At 40.8% G+C, this 19,837-nt stretch overlaps 1 protein-coding gene across 3 annotated transcripts in view; it reads left to right on the top strand.

Annotated features, from left to right (window-relative positions):
- Window positions 1-1,313: 1,313 nt before the first annotated feature.
- The window catches only part of LOC124137197 (platelet binding protein GspB-like), a 38,790-nt gene continuing 20,266 nt past the window's right edge, over window positions 1,314-19,837 (top strand). For 2 of the 3 annotated variants that reach the window (XM_048384655.1, XM_048384654.1), the window contains exons 1-8: window positions 1,314-1,379; window positions 2,939-3,038; window positions 4,276-4,391; window positions 12,834-12,872; window positions 14,679-14,772; window positions 15,755-15,861; window positions 16,782-16,832; window positions 18,639-18,659. In XM_048384655.1, coding sequence (XP_048240612.1) covers window positions 1,337-1,379; window positions 2,939-3,038; window positions 4,276-4,391; window positions 12,834-12,872; window positions 14,679-14,772; window positions 15,755-15,861; window positions 16,782-16,832; window positions 18,639-18,659 — 571 coding nt within the window. In that variant the 5' untranslated portion in view covers window positions 1,314-1,336. Of the gene's footprint in view, window positions 1,380-2,938; window positions 3,039-4,275; window positions 4,392-9,968; window positions 10,070-12,833; window positions 12,873-14,678; window positions 14,773-15,754; window positions 15,862-16,781; window positions 16,833-18,638; window positions 18,660-19,837 lie in introns of those variants that run through there. The other variant, XM_048384656.1, reaches the window with a different exon arrangement.

The following is a 19,837-nucleotide window of genomic DNA, read 5'->3' as shown; positions in this document are numbered from 1 at the left end:
CGCAGGCTGGATTTAAGGAAGGATATTCAACAGATGATAATATCTTTATATTGTAATTTAGGATACAGCGCTATATCAACAACAAAAAAGGGAAGGTTTTATGGATTATTTGTTGACTTTTCTAAAGCATTTTATTCTATACACAGGTGTAAACTATGGAGATTATTTACTGCACATGGACCAAAATGTTGAAGTTATTATGTAGTATATATGAAAATGTTAAAACGTGTGTACGGGACAGGGGTTTGATGTCTGATATGTTTGAATGCAAATTTGGCGTCCGCCAAGGATCGTCCGATAGCATTTAGTCTATACCCACGGTATGTTGCGGTTTGTAAGAATATTCTGTGTATAGTTAATTATTTGGCCATTTAGTCCTGGTTTTTAGGGTTTTTTTAAGCCCATAGTGCCAAACCATATCAAATATTTTGGTGAAGTCTAGGAAGATGCTTATTGGTTCTGGTTCATTATATCGTTTTGGTCTAAGTAATGCTGGAGCCGGTTTTTAACTATTGCCTCCATAGTTTTGCACAGATGAGAGGTTAAGATGATTGGTCTAAATGAGTTGGCCTCGTCGGCTGGTTTGTTTTACTTTGGTATTGGAATGACCAATGTTTCTTCCCATGGTGTAGGGACCTAACCAGATTGGTGTATGAGATTGTAGAGTTTTAGTAAGCTTTCTAAACGTTTTGGTGGCACTTGTTTAATTATTCGGTATAACCCTTCACACAGAACACTACACACAGATCCCTTCACACAGAACACTACACACCAAACACTACACATAGAACCTTTCACACAGAACACGACACACATAACACGACAGACTACACACAACACAACACACAGAACACGACACAGAACACGACGCACAGAACACGACACACAGAACCCTGCACTCAGAACACTACACACAGAACCATTTCCACACAGAACAATACATGTACATACCAAACACTAAACACAGAACTCCTCACACAGAACACTACAGAATACGAGACACAAAACACGACGCACAGAACCATTCACACAGAACACTACACACAGAACACGACACACAAAACACAAAAGTCCACACAGAACACGACGCACAAAACACTACACAGAACACGACACACAGAACCCTTCCCATAGACCACTACACAGAACACCCGATCTTACAACAGGTGACAGGGGACGTATTTCGTCACAGTATCTACGCAAACACATTATCATTAATCATGAATCTGCCCTGTTATATTTCGCAATGAGCATTTCGAAATATTTCTGATATCAAAACCCGCTAGGTGGCAGCTTCCATTTCAATACAGCTGGGTCAACGGTAAGATTACCAACTATGTGGAGGAACGTCCTTTATACAAGCTTCGTTGTTATCGCAGGTGAGATACCGGTAGGCTGGTACATAGGCAAACAGAACGGAAGGGCAAGGGGCTAACACATGTGTTTTTGCCACATATTCCTTCGTGTCACTTACCTTAGAAAGTCAGTTTAAAGAAACATTAAAAATGTAATATGAAAGCATAACGTTCTATAGTCCGTTTGTTGCACTATCGTACCGATGAAATGCAAAATAAATATAAATCCAAATGCAAGACTTCGTTTTACATGGCATGTAAGTTGTTTCTTTGTCCATAATTTCAGATATGGTCATGAAGTAGAGAAAAAGTTGTTTGACAAACTCTCATTTAATTATTTGTGTATTAATGCCTGATCTGCACTGTAAACTGAACAGCCCTACATTCGCCGGTGAAATTCGCGCATGTTGAGCCAACCCACTACTGTATTGTCTGAAATGAAATCTTCGCAAATGAAACGTCTAATTCAGAAGAGTATCTTTCTGTGGTAGTTATTAAACGGAATATACAATGGGAATCTGTACACTATTCTCAAAGCAATGTTAGTGATGTTCTTACTGTTGCTATTCGACTAATTTCAAATGCAAAATAATAATAAAACAAACAGAACGAGCTCAATGTATCATGATTACAATACGGTACATGAATGAAATTCACAGCTGATTTGAAAACCTTGGTATTTCACGTTCTTGATTACTGCGCGTCGGAGGGGGTGCACTGACAATGTTGAGACGGGAATAAAAGCTTCATATGATAAAAGAGGATTTTTTAGACTCACCCTGTTTTCCGCGATGCCCTTCAGCTGTTATGTTTATTGCGCAGACCCCCTTGTAACAGCAGGCATTGAATCACCAACAATTACATGATAGTTTGTTAAACAATATTTTCCCTACTTGATGACAATGTCTGAAATTATGGTGACGGGTTGGTGTGGACAAAAAACAACAACTTTCATGCCATCTAAGACGAATTGTTTTCGGATTTATATCTATATTGCATTTCATCGGTACGATTTTGGAGCAAATGGACTACAGGTTGACAGAATTTATCACACGTTTAAATAGTGGCTGAAACATAGCCTTAGCAGTTTTAGGGAGCTTCCATCAGAGAACGGCAAGACAATATGGAATTAACTGATAAATCATGTGAGGGAGAGATTATGTCAATCTAATGTACAAACACGCACGCATCATATTATATATGTTATAAAGTATATGTCATGTAACTACTGTGGCGATAGCATTAGTGAGTTGGGTTTAACGCCGCTTAAACATTTTTCCAGTTATGTCACGGCTTAATGTCAGCTTAATGTGAGAGGAAAGCCCGAAGTGATGCAGGTCTCAGACGTTTACCACTTCGGTGAAACACACGAGCACGGGTATGATGCGGACAAACCTAGAACCATAATCGTGGCGAACCGGGATTCGAACCCTCACTCATAGGTTTCTGGCGTGTCCAAGGGACGCAACTCTGCACAGCGAACCGCGCCACCTACTGTGCCACCTGTGCCCCCGATAACATTAACTCCATGACACGTTGAGTACTGCAGTACACACGAACGTGTAACACCGTTGATTTTCCAGGACTGGTGGCTCACACCGAAGCGTCATGTGGCCTCAGTGCTATAGCATCCTGCTCAATCTCTGCGTCCGAGATGGGCACCAGCACAACGTCAATATGCAGGTATGTAAAACAGCATGACAAATAGTTGGTTATTTCGTCTTGCTTTGTGGGCGTGGCGTAAAAGAGTAAATGTCTTTGGGTGTCGAATGTCTGCTCATTGATAACACAAGCAACAAACTGAAAAAACTATATCGAGTTATATATCAACAAATTGGAAGTTGCAACACTATATGACTGGATTGTCTGGTCGAGACTCGATTATTTGCAGACAGCCGTCACACGGTTGGAATATAAGGGGTTTGTTTGTTTGTTTGTTTTTTAACGCCTCACTCAGCAATATTCCAGCTATGTCTGTACATTATCGAGTCTGCGCCAGACAATCCACTGATTGACATCATGAGCATCGATCCACTCAATTGGGATACGAAAACATGCATCGACCAAGTCAGGGAGCCTGACCACCCGATCCCGTTAGTCGCCTCTTATGACAGCATAGTTGCCTTTTACGGCAAGCATGCGTTGCTGAAGACCTATTCTACCCCGGATCTTCACGGGTCTGGAATATAAGAGTGCGGCATTAAACAAACAAGCAAATAACCACAGCAGTTCCAAAATTACCGCGTCATGAATTTCGGATAATGACCATAGTCATTAAGATGTCAATACGTAGTTTTTAGAGTTTGAAGATGTCAACATGTAGCAACAACTAATACAATAGCTAGCTACTGATTTATTCCCTTCTATCAATGATTGGTTTGAAGGTGTCAACATGTAGCAACAACTAATACAATATCTAGCTACTGATTTATTCCCTTCTATCAATCATTGGTTTGAAGATGTCAGCATGAAGTATCAACTAATACAATAGCTAGCTACTGATTGATTCCCTTCTATCAGTGATTGGATTGATGATGTCAACATGTGGTCACAACTGACGCAAAATGGTTTTTTTGTTTGCTGTTTAACTCTACACTCTACTCTACACACTGTTTAACGCCGCACTCAGCAATATTCAAGCTATATGACGGCGGTCAGGAATTAATCGATCCCGGGCCAGACAATCCAGAGATTGATATCATGAGCATCCACGCAATTGGGAGACGATGTAATGCATCAGTCAAGTAAGTGAGCCTGACCACCCGATCCCATTAGTCGCCCTTTACGTCAAACATGGAACACTAAGACATATTCTGACCCGGATCTTAACGGGTCATGTCAACATTTGGACACAACTAATATCTAGCTGTCTATGCTTCCATCAGTGATTGGCTAGAACATGTCAACCTTCTGTTTTCAGGGCCTTTCGGAAATTCAAGACGTGTATGCTGGGCCTGACGCAATGCGATGCTACATCATACATCCACGCGTATGAGAATAAACCAGACCTCTCAGGCAAAACCTTTAAGACGATGTGTAAGGATTTTCTTTTTATTCCTATCAATCGTTGCCATTCGAAGTACATGTTATTACCATGTGAATATCTTCCCAACAATGTAATTGGTTGTGTGTTTCCCCAAAGCACTGTTCATGTCGGAAACCAATCGTCGGCACGTGTATGTGTATAACTAATTGATGATGCATTTATAAGTAAAAACTGATGAGACTTGATTTAAGTAATATCTACTTCCCTAATAATAACAAGCAATAGTAAAATTACAAAAAAACGAAATGTACATATTAATAATCGTTTTGGGGGGGTTAATTATAAAGTCCTGACAGGACCACAGCATGGAAAACGTTTTGACTAGCATACTATATATAGTATCATATATCATGGCCACAGAGCAGAATATAACTTTTTTGAGAGCCTCAGGCATAGAAGTGTTGAGTCAATCTAGAAGTGGTAAACGTCTGAGACCTGCATCACTTCGGGCTTTCCTCCAACATTAAGCTGATACGCCGTGAATACTGTTAAAAGCGGCGTTAAACCCAACTCACTCACTCACGCATGGTGCGGGGCAGTTTTTAACTATCTATATCAGTTTGTGTGGATGTGTAAATATTCGCAAGCGACTGCACGGTAAATATGATAATATACGACTGTGGATTTAAATGAAAAGACCGACGGTTATTAAATTTAATTCAGCATATATGCTCCTAAGTTAAATTTGTTAAAAAAGCTTTCACAGACATAAAATATATCCTGTCGTCATGGAAACACGTCATTTTGGATAGTTTCTCACCAATTTATTTTTTCCGAAGAACACTATTCATGTTACCAAGGAAAACAAGTAAAAAGTCTTGTCTACCACTGCAGGTCTCTTTTAAGTGTTGAACGAAAACGTGTCAGTGGAAAATTAGTGTACACGGGTATACAGGTTATCCAAACATCTAGAGGCAACGATATCATTTGGGTCAAGTATTCGCACATTCATTGGATGACGTACATAATGGTAACAGTATGCGGTCACTGTATGGGTTGTATTGATTCGTGAAAGGAATATGTTATCTCATGCGTCTTGTGAACGTCACTGATGAAAGAAGGGCAAGTTGATGTCTGCGTATGGTATATTGAATTTAGCTTTGTAGGAATGTAGTTGGGATGTGTTTCATTTTGTTACTCAAAAGTAAACAAGATGAACATGTAGGTTGTAAAACGAAACATTAAAGCGAAATCTTTTCCAAATTTATAAGAAATTTCTGTTAAAAGCAAAATCCATTGTTCGATTCCGACTATATAATGAGCAGATCTTTGTGAATCATAAACAAACAATTATGATACCAGGTGTTCCAGGTGTTCGCGAAAAATGTGAGCTTATACTGCCCCAGTGTGGCATCAGCTACAAACACATGCAAAAGCAAGGCAAAAGTAAGGAATTGCACCGGACATTATTTTCTAAGGTCACTTACCTTTTTAACGCCCTTACTAATACCTTAAAAGTTGTAACCCGGGTCAAACGACATTTGTGCAAGAGTTGTATTACGCTCTTTGAAATCTTCCATGAATGACCGATCTCGATTGTACCTCAAAAGTTATGAAATGTACAACATAAGTTAGAGCTGCTGGAATAAAATGGATGTTGACTATTGGAGCAACGATCCATGCCGTCGAGGTACGAGGACACACTATCAGGAAAGTCACCGAGTCTGACTCCCGTCCCTGGTGTTGCCTAGCCTACCCAATGTTTGCCGCCTATGGTAAGCTGTTGGGGTCACACCCTTCACATGACGCCTTGCTTTCAGGCGAGCTGCATGGAGCAGGTTTTTAACGGTCGATGTTGCAATTCTCCTTGATATTACACGGAATTCTCTATTGATAATAGGAGATTTGAATCTATTGCGTTGTGCAATTAATGTAATGAGAATATCTTGTCTAGACGTCGTTTTTGTTAGGCCCGCCTCACCCAGGTCTCATTGTAACCAGGGGGAACGGGTGGCCCAGTCGTCTAAGGCGTCGCAATTCGCTGTGCAGAGTTGCGTCCCTTGGACACGCCAGAAACCTATGATTGTGGGTTCGATTCCCGGTTCGCCCCGATTATGTTTCTAGGTTTGTCAGCACCATACCCGTCGTGATATAACTGGAATAATGTTAAAAGCGGCGTTAAAACCCAAGTCCCCACTCACTCATTGTAACCCCACCCGTTTGACGATACTTGTCCCACCGTCGAGAAATTACACGTTTTGATTTGCCAATATACGGGCAACTTCGGCGTTGACATGGAATTGTAAATAAAAATATATTTGTTATGTTTAATTTATATTCTTACAAACCGAACATTTTGTAATCTCTCTAAGAAGTTTCACATACAGATACACACATGCGCCCACGCACACGCACAGATACACATAGACATACATATATATATATTATATATATATACCGTGTCAAATTAAAAACTTCACATTTTTAAAAGTAATCCCATACATGATATACAACGAACAAATGTATCAGACAAGGTTATTTTTAATCATTAATGTCCAAAGAAGGATTTTAATTAACGGTGGTAATCATAATTTGTTTCAAGCATCTACGGTATTCGGTAATAACATCAACAGTTTAAATCATAAGTCCCAAGCACGAGAATCTGATGGCACACAAGTTCAGTAGCGTGTATGGCCACCATGTGCGTTGACAACTGCCGAAAACAACGCCTGCGCAAGGACCAAATTCTGTGTTTGGTTCTGGAGAATGCGCAGACTTCTGCCAAGAGCATCCCAGACGTGTTCGATGGGATTGAGGTCGGGAGACCTTGACGGCCAGTCGATGACGTTGACTCCCGCATTCTGAAGGAAATTCCTTGTCAAAATTGCTGTGTGGGGTCTGGCATTGTCGTGTTGGAAGATCAAACCGGGTGCATGTGCTGCCATAAAAGGCAGAAGTTCTGGTGCCAGTACCTGGTCGCGGTAAGCAGCAGCGTTGAGGTTGCCACGGATGACAAGAAGCCTGGAACGTGCATTGCCACAGAAAGCACCCCACACCATGACACTTCCGCCTCGAAATCTGTCAACTTCCTGTACACAACACTGGGCGTAACGTTCATGACGGCGCCTCCACACCCTCGCCCTACCTTCAGCATATCGAAGATTAAATCGGGATTCATCACTGAAGACGACTTGATTCCAATTTCTCTGAGTCCATCGTAAGTGTCGCTGTGCCCACAATTGACGTTGACGTCTGTGTAATTGAGTCAGAATCGGCCCGCAGTATGGCCGTCGTGCTTGAAGGTGAGCAGTTCTCAGACGGTTTCGAACAGTTTGCGCACTCAGTCTACCCCTAAACAGTTCATTTCTGGTTGAGGTAGCCGTCAAAAATCGGTTACGGTGGTGACGTAAGACAATCTGACGATCCTCTGCATGTGACGTCACACGTGGTCGGCCTGGACGAGGGCGATCAGCGGTGGTACCCGTTTGCTGTAGACGCGTCTGTAAATCATAAAGAGTCCGTCGACTACAACCCATCGTCCTTGCGACTTCAGCTACGGACGTTCCCGTCTGCAACATGCCGATGGCACGTTCACGTTGCACATTTGAAAGGCGTGGCATGACCAATGGCCGTAAAGACTTTTGTTTTCTTGTGTTTTTTTCTTTTTTGTTAATGACTGCTAACAAGTATGGTTGAAAACACGTGCCTTATTATGGCCACGTGATCAGTTGCACGTGAAAAAACACTTTTGCCACTATAGTGCTGTGCACATGATTTTGATCGATTCACCTGCACAAAAACGGGTGTTATCTGAAGACAATACGTGGCCATTACTGTTTAAATACACAATAAGGTCCAACAATGATAACTGGCCAAAATGTTCAAATTTTAGGATTGTGAAGTTTTTAATTTGGTTCAGTATATATACGCAAACTCACACAGACACACATACACACACGCACACAAATACAGATACACACGCCAGGTGTCGTTACTGATTTTCAGTGTTCAATTAATATATAGTTCACCACTATTTTTTATCTTTACGCCCAATGGAATTTGTTCGTCGGAAAATCGAGACTGGTGTTGATTTTTTAAAATATTTATTTGGACATTTGATGATACAAATGTATGCTACAATCTACTGTCTCTGTGACAATAACACCACATGATAAATATATACGTACACGCACACGCACACGCACACACAGAGATACACACGCACAGAAACACACATGCGCACACACAAACATGCATGCACGCACGCACAAACACGCACACACATACACACACACTGACATACGCACACACATACAGATACACACACGCACACACAGAGATACACACGCACAGAAACACACATGCGCACACACAAACATGCATGCACGCACGCACAAACACGCACACACATACACACACACTGACATACGCACACACATACAGATACACACACGCACACACAGAGATACACACGCACAGAAACACACATGCGCACACACAAACATGCACGCACGCACGCACAAACACGCACACACATACACACACACTGACATACGCACACACATACAGATACACACACGCACACACAGAGATACACACGCACAGAAACACACATGCGCACTCAAACATGCATGCACGCACGCACAAACACGCACACACATACACACACACTGACACACGCACACACATACAGATACACACACGCACACACAGATACACACACACAGAAACACACATGCGCACACACAAACATGCACGCACGCACACACACACGCACACACAGAGATACGCGCGAACACACCCACACACACACACACACTTGTCTGTCACTTCTTGTATTGAGACAATGATCTGTATGCACCCAACACTGAGTACTTCCAAGAGCTCCATCCGACACAGCACCAAATATGGGCACACAGCCTATCATGTTCACGCCCATAGTTCAAAGTTCATGGCAGAAGTTCCGAAGGTATACGCAATTTCACACAAAGCGTTGCCCGGTGGCCATAAATATAATTATTAAAATCAGAGATATGGTCATAACAAAGGAAAACGGTGAAGTACATTTGGATATTTGGAAGAAGGAACAAAATACACAGCGTGGACGATCATTGGTACAGTGACCTCTATAATCCGGACACCCCGCTTTCGGACGCTTATTGTGGGACATCGGGGTATACGACATTAGTCCAAACCAATAACTCCTTAATCCGGGCACTTGTTTAATCCGGGTGGGACAATGAGAACGGGATAGTCCGGATTAACGGGGTTTCGTTGTGTACACATGTGCATGCACTCAGTGATTAAAACAATAAATACTTATAACAGTCAACATTCTGTACAATGTCAATAGATGGAATGCCTCTGCAAGAAACGTTGTACACATACGACTGTATATATGAGACTGAGGAATAGGGCGTTGCTCAGGTTAATATCTGGCACATCTTTGAAGGATTGTCTGGAAAACGTTGAGTACCCGTTACCGTAATCCTAACCCCCATGTTAAACAGACATAGCTCGTGTCAATAGGACGCCGTGTCAATATGTCGATATATCACGGGCTAGCTCGCCGAACAGGCTTTTTTATAAATACCAGGAGGAAGTGTCGCAATAATGCTTCAGCCAGGTCATTGTGTAATCTGACGGCAGCTCAACGTTAGAGGGTGTGTCAGTGTTGGAGCCACCATGTTGAAAGAGCTGCTGTATACAAGTATATTGGTCGTGGCAGGTAAAGTGGGGTTGATTCATGTCATAGAAGATTTCACTTGAAAACAATGTTTCTTTAAAACGCTGCTAATTGCCTGTCTCGTATGTTTGGGTATTTGGGTCTTAGAACGGGATTGTGTGGCCTACTTCCGCTTGTTGTGTTTCACATTATCGACAGCTCGCTCCAAAATGGCCGTTTCGCGGACGCCAGGTGTCGTTACTGATTTTCAGTGTTCAATTAATATATAGTTCACAATTTATTTTTTTCTTTACGCCCAATGGAATTTGTTCGTCGGAAGATCGAGACTTGGTTGTACTCTGGCGTTGATTTTTTTTATATTCATTTGGACATTTGATGCTAAAACTGTTGCTACAATCTACTGTCTCTGTGACAATAAAACTACATGATAAATTCTACTTATCTTTGAAGATAAAACTGCATCATATATCTAGTACTGTAAACCCGTATGGCATATCTACTATATATTTGACGATAAAACTGAATGATAGATTCTACTGTGTCTGTGGTGACAAAACGGTATGATATAATGATACGATATGATGATACGGTATAACTTTCAGGTGTATTGTAGTCTCTGTGACGACAAAACTGCGGGATATATTTTACTGTCTCTATTGTCTCCGTCACGACACACAAATGTATGATTTATTCTACTGTCTCTGTGACGACAAAACTGAAGGATATATTCTACTGTCTCTGTGACGATAAAACTGAAGGATATATTCTACTGTCTCTGTGACGAAACAAAAATGTATGATATATTCTACTGTCTCTGTGACGATAAAACTGAAGGATATATTCTACTGTCTCTGTGACGAAACAAAAATGTATGATATATTCTACTGTCTCTGTGACGAAACAAAACTGAAGGATATATTCTACTGTCTCTGTGACGATAAAACTGAAGGATATATTCTACTGTCTCTGTGACGAAACAAAACTGAAGGATATATTCTACTGTCTCTGTGACGAAACAAAAATGTATGATATATTCTACTGTCTCTGTGGCGATAAAACTGAAGGATATATTTTACTGTCTCTATTGTCTCCGTCACGACACACAAATGTATGATAAATTCTACTGTCTCTGTAACAAAACAAAACTGAAGGATATATTCTACTGTCTCTGTGACGATAAAACTGAAGGATATATTCTACTGTCTCTGTGACTAAACAAAACTGAAGGATATATTCTACTGTCTCTGTGACGATAAAACTGAAGGATATATTCTACTGTCTCTGTGACGATAAAACTGAAGGATATATTCTACTGTCTCTGTGACGAAACAAAACTGAAGGATATATTCTACTGTCTCTGTGACGAAACAAAAATGTATGATATATTCTACTGTCTCTGTGACGACACAAAAATGTATGATATATTCTACTGTCTCTGTGACGACAAAACTGAAGGATATATTTTAACTGTATCTGTGACGACACAAAAATGTATGATATATTCTACTGTCTGCGTGGCGAAAAAACTGCAGGATATATTTTAACTGTATCTGTGACGACTCAAAACTATATGATATATTCCACTGTCTCTGTGACGATAAAACTGCAGGATATAATCTACTGTCGCTGCATGTTTCAAAACTCACAGTAGTGAATAATCAAGTCATATCTTTCACGTATGACGACCCTATTTTAACGGCTAGGCTGGCAATGACAAGGCAACTTAGGACAATTATCTTTACATAAATATTACGAGGATTATCTTTATACATTACCGGTCATTCATGATAAAACAAAATGTTATTTTCATGGAAGTAATGTAAAAGAATAGTTTTCTTGATTCCAACGTTTTATTGCCATGTTTCGGTTTTCTTTCGATGATAATCACATTCAATATGAATTTCATTCAACCGGAAAGACATTCAACAGCTCCTTATTCCAAATCGGACCAATGTTTTGCCATATTCTTAAACACCGATTGTGACTTTTGAATTACAAAATCACGTTTTTAGTGTCCATCGTTTACAATATTTGGGAAGTTGTTCCAGAAGATGATATTCTTCAAAATGTTTTAGATGACTTGCGACGGCACGTCGTGTGTTTCTTCGCTGATTACATTTAAACCTTGTACGCCCAATGGAATTTGTTTCGGCTGATAGTCGACACTGATTATTCTTCAGTGTTGACGTTTTCTATTCAGGACTGAAACAATTGAATCAATCACAATTACTGTGCATCGGATTACATGTAAATTAAGCATACACTTACAAGAAACTGTACTTTGTATGCCATATATGACATATCTACTTTGTAAAATAGCGTGTGACGGTGAGATCACATTGAACGGTTGATCCACAACGGACAGAAAACTCCAGACGAATTTATTTCTTAAAATGTATTTTAATCTTTACGGCATTTCCTATTTCACTGTAGTAGTCAATAACATGAAATAGCTTTTAACCCCTTTTAAATGCATAGCTGGGACTTCTACCTGTGTTGCTAGTGCCAGGGTAGATGTAAATATGGATTGAAATATGTAGAGGTTTGCTGATAAACAATAACCGCCGTGGGTTAGACGTAAGATTTAAGTGGTTTGGCCCAACCTATGGTTAAATGGGGACGTCTCTAAATTGTATTTACATATGACTTAATAAAACATGGACAAATTGAAAAATGTCGCACTGACCAAATTATCATTGTATTTGGGAAATTTCGTTATAAGTCTTTACAATTTTATAATGTCTAATCTTATAACAGAACGTATGGTAATTTTAATCAAAGACTTTGGTTGTGTATGTATTTCCAGGTGCGAACGTCGCGTTCAGTGACACTACAACTGCATCAGGTAAGCGTTTACCTCACGATTACGTTGTTCATACAACACGATAACGTTGTTCATACAACACGATAACGTTGTTCATACAACACGATTACTTTGTTCATACAACACGATAACGTTGTTCATACACCACGATTACTTTGTTCATACAACACGATAACGTGGTTCATACACCACGATTACATTGTTCATACAACACGATAACGTTGTTCATACACCACGATTACTTTGTTCATACAACACGATAACGTTGTTCATACACCACGATTACGTTGTTCATACAACACGATAACGTTGTTCATACAACACGATTACGTTGTTCATACAACACGATAACGTTGTTCACACACCACGAATACGTTGTTCTTACAACACGATAACGTTGTTCATACACCACGATTACGTTGTTCATACAACACGATAACGTTGTTCATACAACACGATAACGTTGTTCATACAACACGATAACGGTGTTCATACACCACGATTACTTTGTTCATACAACACGATAACGTTGTTCATACAACACGATAACGTTGTTCATACAACACGATAACGTTGTTCATACAACACGATAACGTTGTTCATACAACACGATAACGTTGTTCTTACACCACGATTACTTTGTTCATACAACACGATAACGTTGTTCATACACCACGAGTACTTTGTTCATACACCACGATAAAGTTGTTCATACAACTCCATAACGTTGGCGTTGTTCATACAACATGAGTATGTTGTTCATACAACACGATAACGTTGTTCATACACCACGATTACGTTGTTCATACAACATGATAACGTTGTTCATACAACACGATTATGTTGTTCATACAACTCCATAACGTTGGCGTTGTTCATACAACATGACTATGTTGTTTATACAACATGATAAAGATGTTCATACAACACCATAACGTTGTTCATACAACACGATTATGTTGTTCATACAACACGATAAAGTTGTTTCCTACAACACCATAACGTTGTTTACACAACACGATAACGTTGTTCATACAACACGATAACGTTGTTCAATTATTGACACAAGAGTGTCGTAAACCCAGCCTGTCTCTCACTGGGTTGGGGTGTGTAGCATACGAAGATAAGCACCCTTGGTTTATGTAATTGACCCCTGATTTTGAAACGTCTCTTTTGGAAAGTGTTCTCGCTTCTTTATGTTTATGTTATGAGGTGAGGTGAGGTGAAATGGCGTATTGCACTTATATAGCGACGTGCATGCACGTGTGTGTGTGTGTGTGTGTGTGTGTGGCTCCTTGTACTAGGCCGGACTAATGCCGATTTATAGTGCTAGCCCACTGAGATACCATGTCGCAGTTTAACATGAATGCCACACTCAGACACAGTATACTGACTCCGAGCCGACCAGCCCTTGTTTTAGCCCCTTAATGCCGACCGCCAGACAGGGTAACAACAAGAACCATCTATTAACGTCTTTTGGTATGACGCGGCCGGGTATCGAAACCCGGACCTTCCGCTCTCCGGGCCGCGCTCTACCACTTGATACGGAGACGGTCTGATGATGACTAAATATGAAACAAATATAAGATGATGATATATATGATACGAGTATCATATTTGTGGTTTGGAACTTAAGTTTGCAGTTGTTCATCGACTATTTTCAGCCTAGTAAAGCTTTGATAATTCTAATTTGCAAGTGTAATCTGTTTTATGCTCAGCAGTTTATGAACTCAATTTAAGGAAGGCGAAAGACAGGATATTGAATCGGTGTGTACATGTTATTGTTGATGATGATGTTAACGTTGGTGATGCTTTATTCCTATCTAGCCGTCCATTGTGACACCAACGAAATGTACGAATGCAGTAGTACCGTGGTAACAGCGGTCGATGGCGCCAACGGGAATACCAACACAATCTGCGCGTAAGTAAATATTTGCATCCCACTCCTGCCGGTATCGGACAAAACGGATCTGCTCGCGTTGGTGCATGTTTAGCTGTTTAGCTGTTGTGTCAGTCTTTGTTGGACGTTGAACCTTTGTAACTAGACTAACATCTAGTCTCTGAAATGAACATATTTCCAAACAGTTGGTAAATTATAGTTATAAAATATAATAAAAGGAGGCCATTGACTTTCTTCATTTTCTGATACTGAAGTAATCTAGACTTGCCAAACGTTATAGACTTGCATGGCCTGTATTGCATATATTTGTTTCAGGGTCTGTATGACAGACTACATTGTAACGTACATTACTGACTAAGTGTGTAAGTACCAGCTGGTATCGCTATTACAATGAAAGGTTATCATAGTCTTAGCAGCAGAATCAACTTACCGAGTCAAGGGAGTTACCTGATTGTAAAAGTCCAGTTTCCACCCTTGCTGAACTAGGCTGCAGTTATGGAGTTATATTTTGGCTGGACTAACGAGTCTATGCATAGTCATCAAAACTGCGTAACGAAATCGACATTCGGTCCGTAAAAAACATGGATTTCAACGTGCTGATTTCGGTCGACTGCAGGGTTTGCAAAGGATATGTACTGTCATCTGGCCGTTGACAAATATTTTCCAAATACTAGTATTTTCATGTTTTTAATCAAAGTGCTTACATGATTTGATGCACTTCCCGAAGTAAGACCCGTTTCATTACAATATATATCTTGATCATCGTCTTGAGAGGTGGAATCTGATTGGTCAATAGGAGGGGCATAGAAGGGACAAAACTCGCAATAGCTACTGGTGGGCTAAGGTCGAGTCTAGAAATTACAGACAAGTTCGGCAAAGGTCGAACCTGGACCTTTACAGTCAGTTAATTCCCGTGTCTCGGGAAGATGAAGCAGAATATGTTCTCGAATTCATCAAATATCGAGACAAAATGTATTTAAAAGGTTTAACATTATTTCGTCAGGGCTGCTGAGAGTTATGCACAGTGTCTCAAGAAACAGACATGTAAAACAAGCGCTGTCTATCTTCAAGCACTCGTCACCATCACATCCAGGAACCTTTCCCGAACTTGTGAGATTTGTGTACTTAATCTTGTTCGTAATCCTATAGCACATTCTACCCATAACGTTTACTATAAGCACACACACTCATATACACACACATATTTTTTTCTTCAGGGAGAAGACTTCTCCCTGAAGAAAAAAACAAACACATGTTGGAGAGAATTCGTGTCGGTTTGTTTTTTTTAATTTGTCTATTTAATAGCTGCTGTACACTAGTAAATTTCACCTCTCTATATATTGACTTTCGACTTTGACGAATTCGTTGTCATATTATCATAATATAACAAATGGGCAAATTTGTAAAATTTTACACATTGATTGTGAAATATATAGCTCGCCAGAAACCTATAACGGGTTCGAATCCCCGTTCGCCCCGATTATGTTTCTTGGTTTGTCAGTACCATGCCAGTGCTCGTGGGTTTCACCGAAGTGGTAAACGTCTGTGACCTGCATCAGTTTGGGCGTTTAACTCCCACATTAAGCTGACACGCGCTGATCTAACAAGAATACTGTTCAAAGTGGCATTAAACCCAACTCACTCACTCATTGTTGGATATATAGAGGTTGGATATGATAGAACAGTCTGGTTACGTTGGACAACTATCAGGGGGTGCCCGGGTAGCCAAGCGGTTAAAACGTTCGTTCGTCACACCGAAGGCCGTGTTCGATTCCCGACAAGGGTACAATGTGTGAAGCCAATTTCTGGTGTCCCCGCCGTGAAATATTGCTAACTAACTCACTTACTCAATGCTATAGATGCACACGTACATAACTACACAATACATAGCTAGATGTACTGCATTTAATATGAAGCAAACATATCTACATGAAAGAAAAGTTTGGTAAATTCTTTTCATTTTTTGTGATGTCTAATCGGTATAAGTGTTCACGCCAAAACGTAAGACGTCATGTTGTTTGTATTTCAAGGTCCGAACGTCGTCTTCACTGACCCGACCACGCCTGCAACAACTACAACAGGTAAACCTTGACAACCTGAGCCACTTTGTCCAGATCCCGTTAACAAAGCAGCGTAAACCAAACCTCACTCATTCCTCTAGCCTGTTCTGGGTACACTACTAAGGCGGATGTCAGTGTGACGTTCGACGTGTAGTTGCCTCCCTTGGTGTGTAGTTGCCTCCCTTGGTGTGTAGTTGCCTCCCTTGGTGTGTCAGCAAAATGGTCACGTCTCCAGTATAACTTCGGGCTTTCCTCCGACATTAAATTGACACGCCATCATGTAAGAGAAAAACCACGACTCGATCTCATTTATCGACTCCTTGACTGATGGCGTGGAAAACACGGACCAATACAACTCGTTGCAGGGATGATAGTCTAAATGTCCGCAGCCAACGAGTCTTCCTACAATGTACCGTTACGATGAACTTATGGCAGTGTTCGAAATGCCTTGTATTTGAGTGACAGTTGCACGGTTGCAATCTTAAATGCACAGTCAAATAAAGCGAAATCTCTGCATAAAGCAGTGTCGATTGTACGATTCCGACTATATCATGAGCATGTGTTTATGAATCCTTATTAAATAGTAATGAAACCAGGTGTTCGCGAAAAGGTGAGCGTATCCAGCCCAACCGATGGCACCCGTAACAAACACATGCCAAGGCAAGTCAATTGTTCACCTAAATTAAAACAGGAATATATGGTACAAGTCAAAATAAGGAATTGCATCGGACATCATTTTTTGTCACTGATACCTAAGCTCCTGGTACCTTAAGTGTATACGAATATGTTTATCCAAATGCCTCGTTGTGATGTATATTATACGAAGCAAGTGATAACAAAAACAATCTTGATAAACAGGTAAAATGAGCACACATAATACACAGTATGATTCATAAAGTAAGCCAAGCGATTCAGAGATTGAATAGATGTTTCCAGTCACAAAGAAAAGGAAGTTGTAAATTCCAACCATCTATTATGTAACTCGTGGTGAAAATTTATTTACCGAATTTAAAGATACTTACATTCCAAAAGGGACACCTAAACATCTTGACGAGTGTCCTGTGGCACACTTGAAAGAAAAGACAATATATATCTCTGTAATGCTAAATAGAATTACAATTATATTTACCCCGTGTTTGGAATGTATCCGATATGCTTCAGACAAGCATTCTTACACAATCAAAACTGCCATCGTCTTCACTGGGCCAGATGAGTGTGTGACAGACGTCTCATTGGTTCTTGGTGAGGTCTAACTGATTAGATGAACTCGCGTAGTCCCAGAACTAAAGTAATTGGTAAAGTTAAATGAAAATAGTTCTGAAAGGAACCTTTAAGTCTAGAGCTGAAAGGTGGATGAGTATGTGATGCTGGAGCTGAGAATGGAATGGGACAATGGTTTTGTTTTATCGATGCTCTGGGGTCTGTAGGGAGGCACGGGTGGCCCAGTCGTCTAAGGCGCCGCGATTCGACGTGCAGAGTTGCGTCTCTTGGGCACGTCAGAAACCTATGCTTGTGGGTTCGAATCCCGGTTCGCCCCGATTATGTTTCTAGGTTTGTCAGCACCATACCCGTGCTCATGGGTTTCACCGAAGTGGTAAACGTCTAAGACCTGCATCCCTTCGGGCTTTCCTCCCACATTAAGCTGACACGCCGTGATATAACTGGAAAACTGTTAAAAGCGGCGTTAAACCCAACTCACTCACTCACTCACTCACTCACTCTGGCGTCCGTAATGGTGTTTATAGTTTGTGCTGTCAGGTCTGGAAGGGAGATTACCCGTCTGTTGTTCTAGGTTTACTGTTTCATCTGTGTTTACTTGCCTTTCAGGGGCTGGCTCCACAACTCCAGGTAAACACCGTAAACGTTGCGACATATCAAGGAGAGTTTGATAGATTGCGTTATTCCTTTGTGTATTTGGGGATCTTTTTATACATCGCTTTGTTTGGCCATGACCTGAGCATTCTCGAATTTACTGAGAATGTGGAGAATTCTTTGGTTGTTAAACGCCGCAATATTCCGGCTTACCCTTATAGCCTGTAAACATGGCGTCTAGACCAGACAGTACAGTGATTGATATTGTGAGCAAAGATTCTATAAAAACCATGTGAGCCTGACCGGCCTGACTGACCATCCGATCCCTTAACGACCAGAATAGGTTGCTGGGGACCAATTCTAACCCGTCATCCCTTTCGGAAGAAGAGAGATGTATGCGGGAATGCATTAACGCTGTATTTAATTGATGTCAGCAGTATTGGAGCTTGATCACGCCAGGGTGTAAATATTCTTGTCTGATCCAAGCAAACAAGTGGTCAACAGCATGGTTTACACACAGAACGCTATACACCGAACACTACACATAGATCCCTTCACACAGAACCCTACAGAATAGGAGACACAATACACGACACACAGAACCATTCACACAGAACCCTACAGAATAGGAGACACAATACACGACACACAGAACCATTCACACAGAACCCTACAGAATAGGAGACACAATACACGACACACAGAACCATTCACACAGAACCCTACAGAATAGGAGACACAATACACGACCCACAGAACCATTCACACAGAACCCTACAGAATAGGAGACACAATACACGACACACAGAACCATTCACACAGAACACTACAGAATAGGAGACACAATACACGACACACAGAACCATTCACACAGAACCCTACAGAATAGGAGACACAATACACGACACACAGAACCATTCACACAGAACCCTACAGAATACGAGACACAATACACGACACACAGAACCATTCACACAGAACACTACAGAATACGAGACACAATACACGACACACAGAACCATTCACACAGAACCCTACAGAATAGGAGACACAATACACGACACACAGAACCATTCACACAGAACCCTACAGAATAGGAGACACAATACACGACACACAGAACCATTCACACAGAACCCTACAGAATAGGAGACACAATACACGACACACAGAACCATTCACACAGAACCCTACAGAATAGGAGACACAATACA

This window comes from Haliotis rufescens, unplaced genomic scaffold, assembly GCF_023055435.1.
Source record: "Haliotis rufescens isolate VD_foot unplaced genomic scaffold, xgHalRufe1.0.p SCAF_5, whole genome shotgun sequence".
NCBI lineage: Eukaryota > Metazoa > Mollusca > Gastropoda > Lepetellida > Haliotidae > Haliotis > Haliotis rufescens.
The sequence above is the reverse complement of the archived record's forward strand: the minus strand, read 5'-3'. Positions and strand labels throughout refer to the sequence as shown.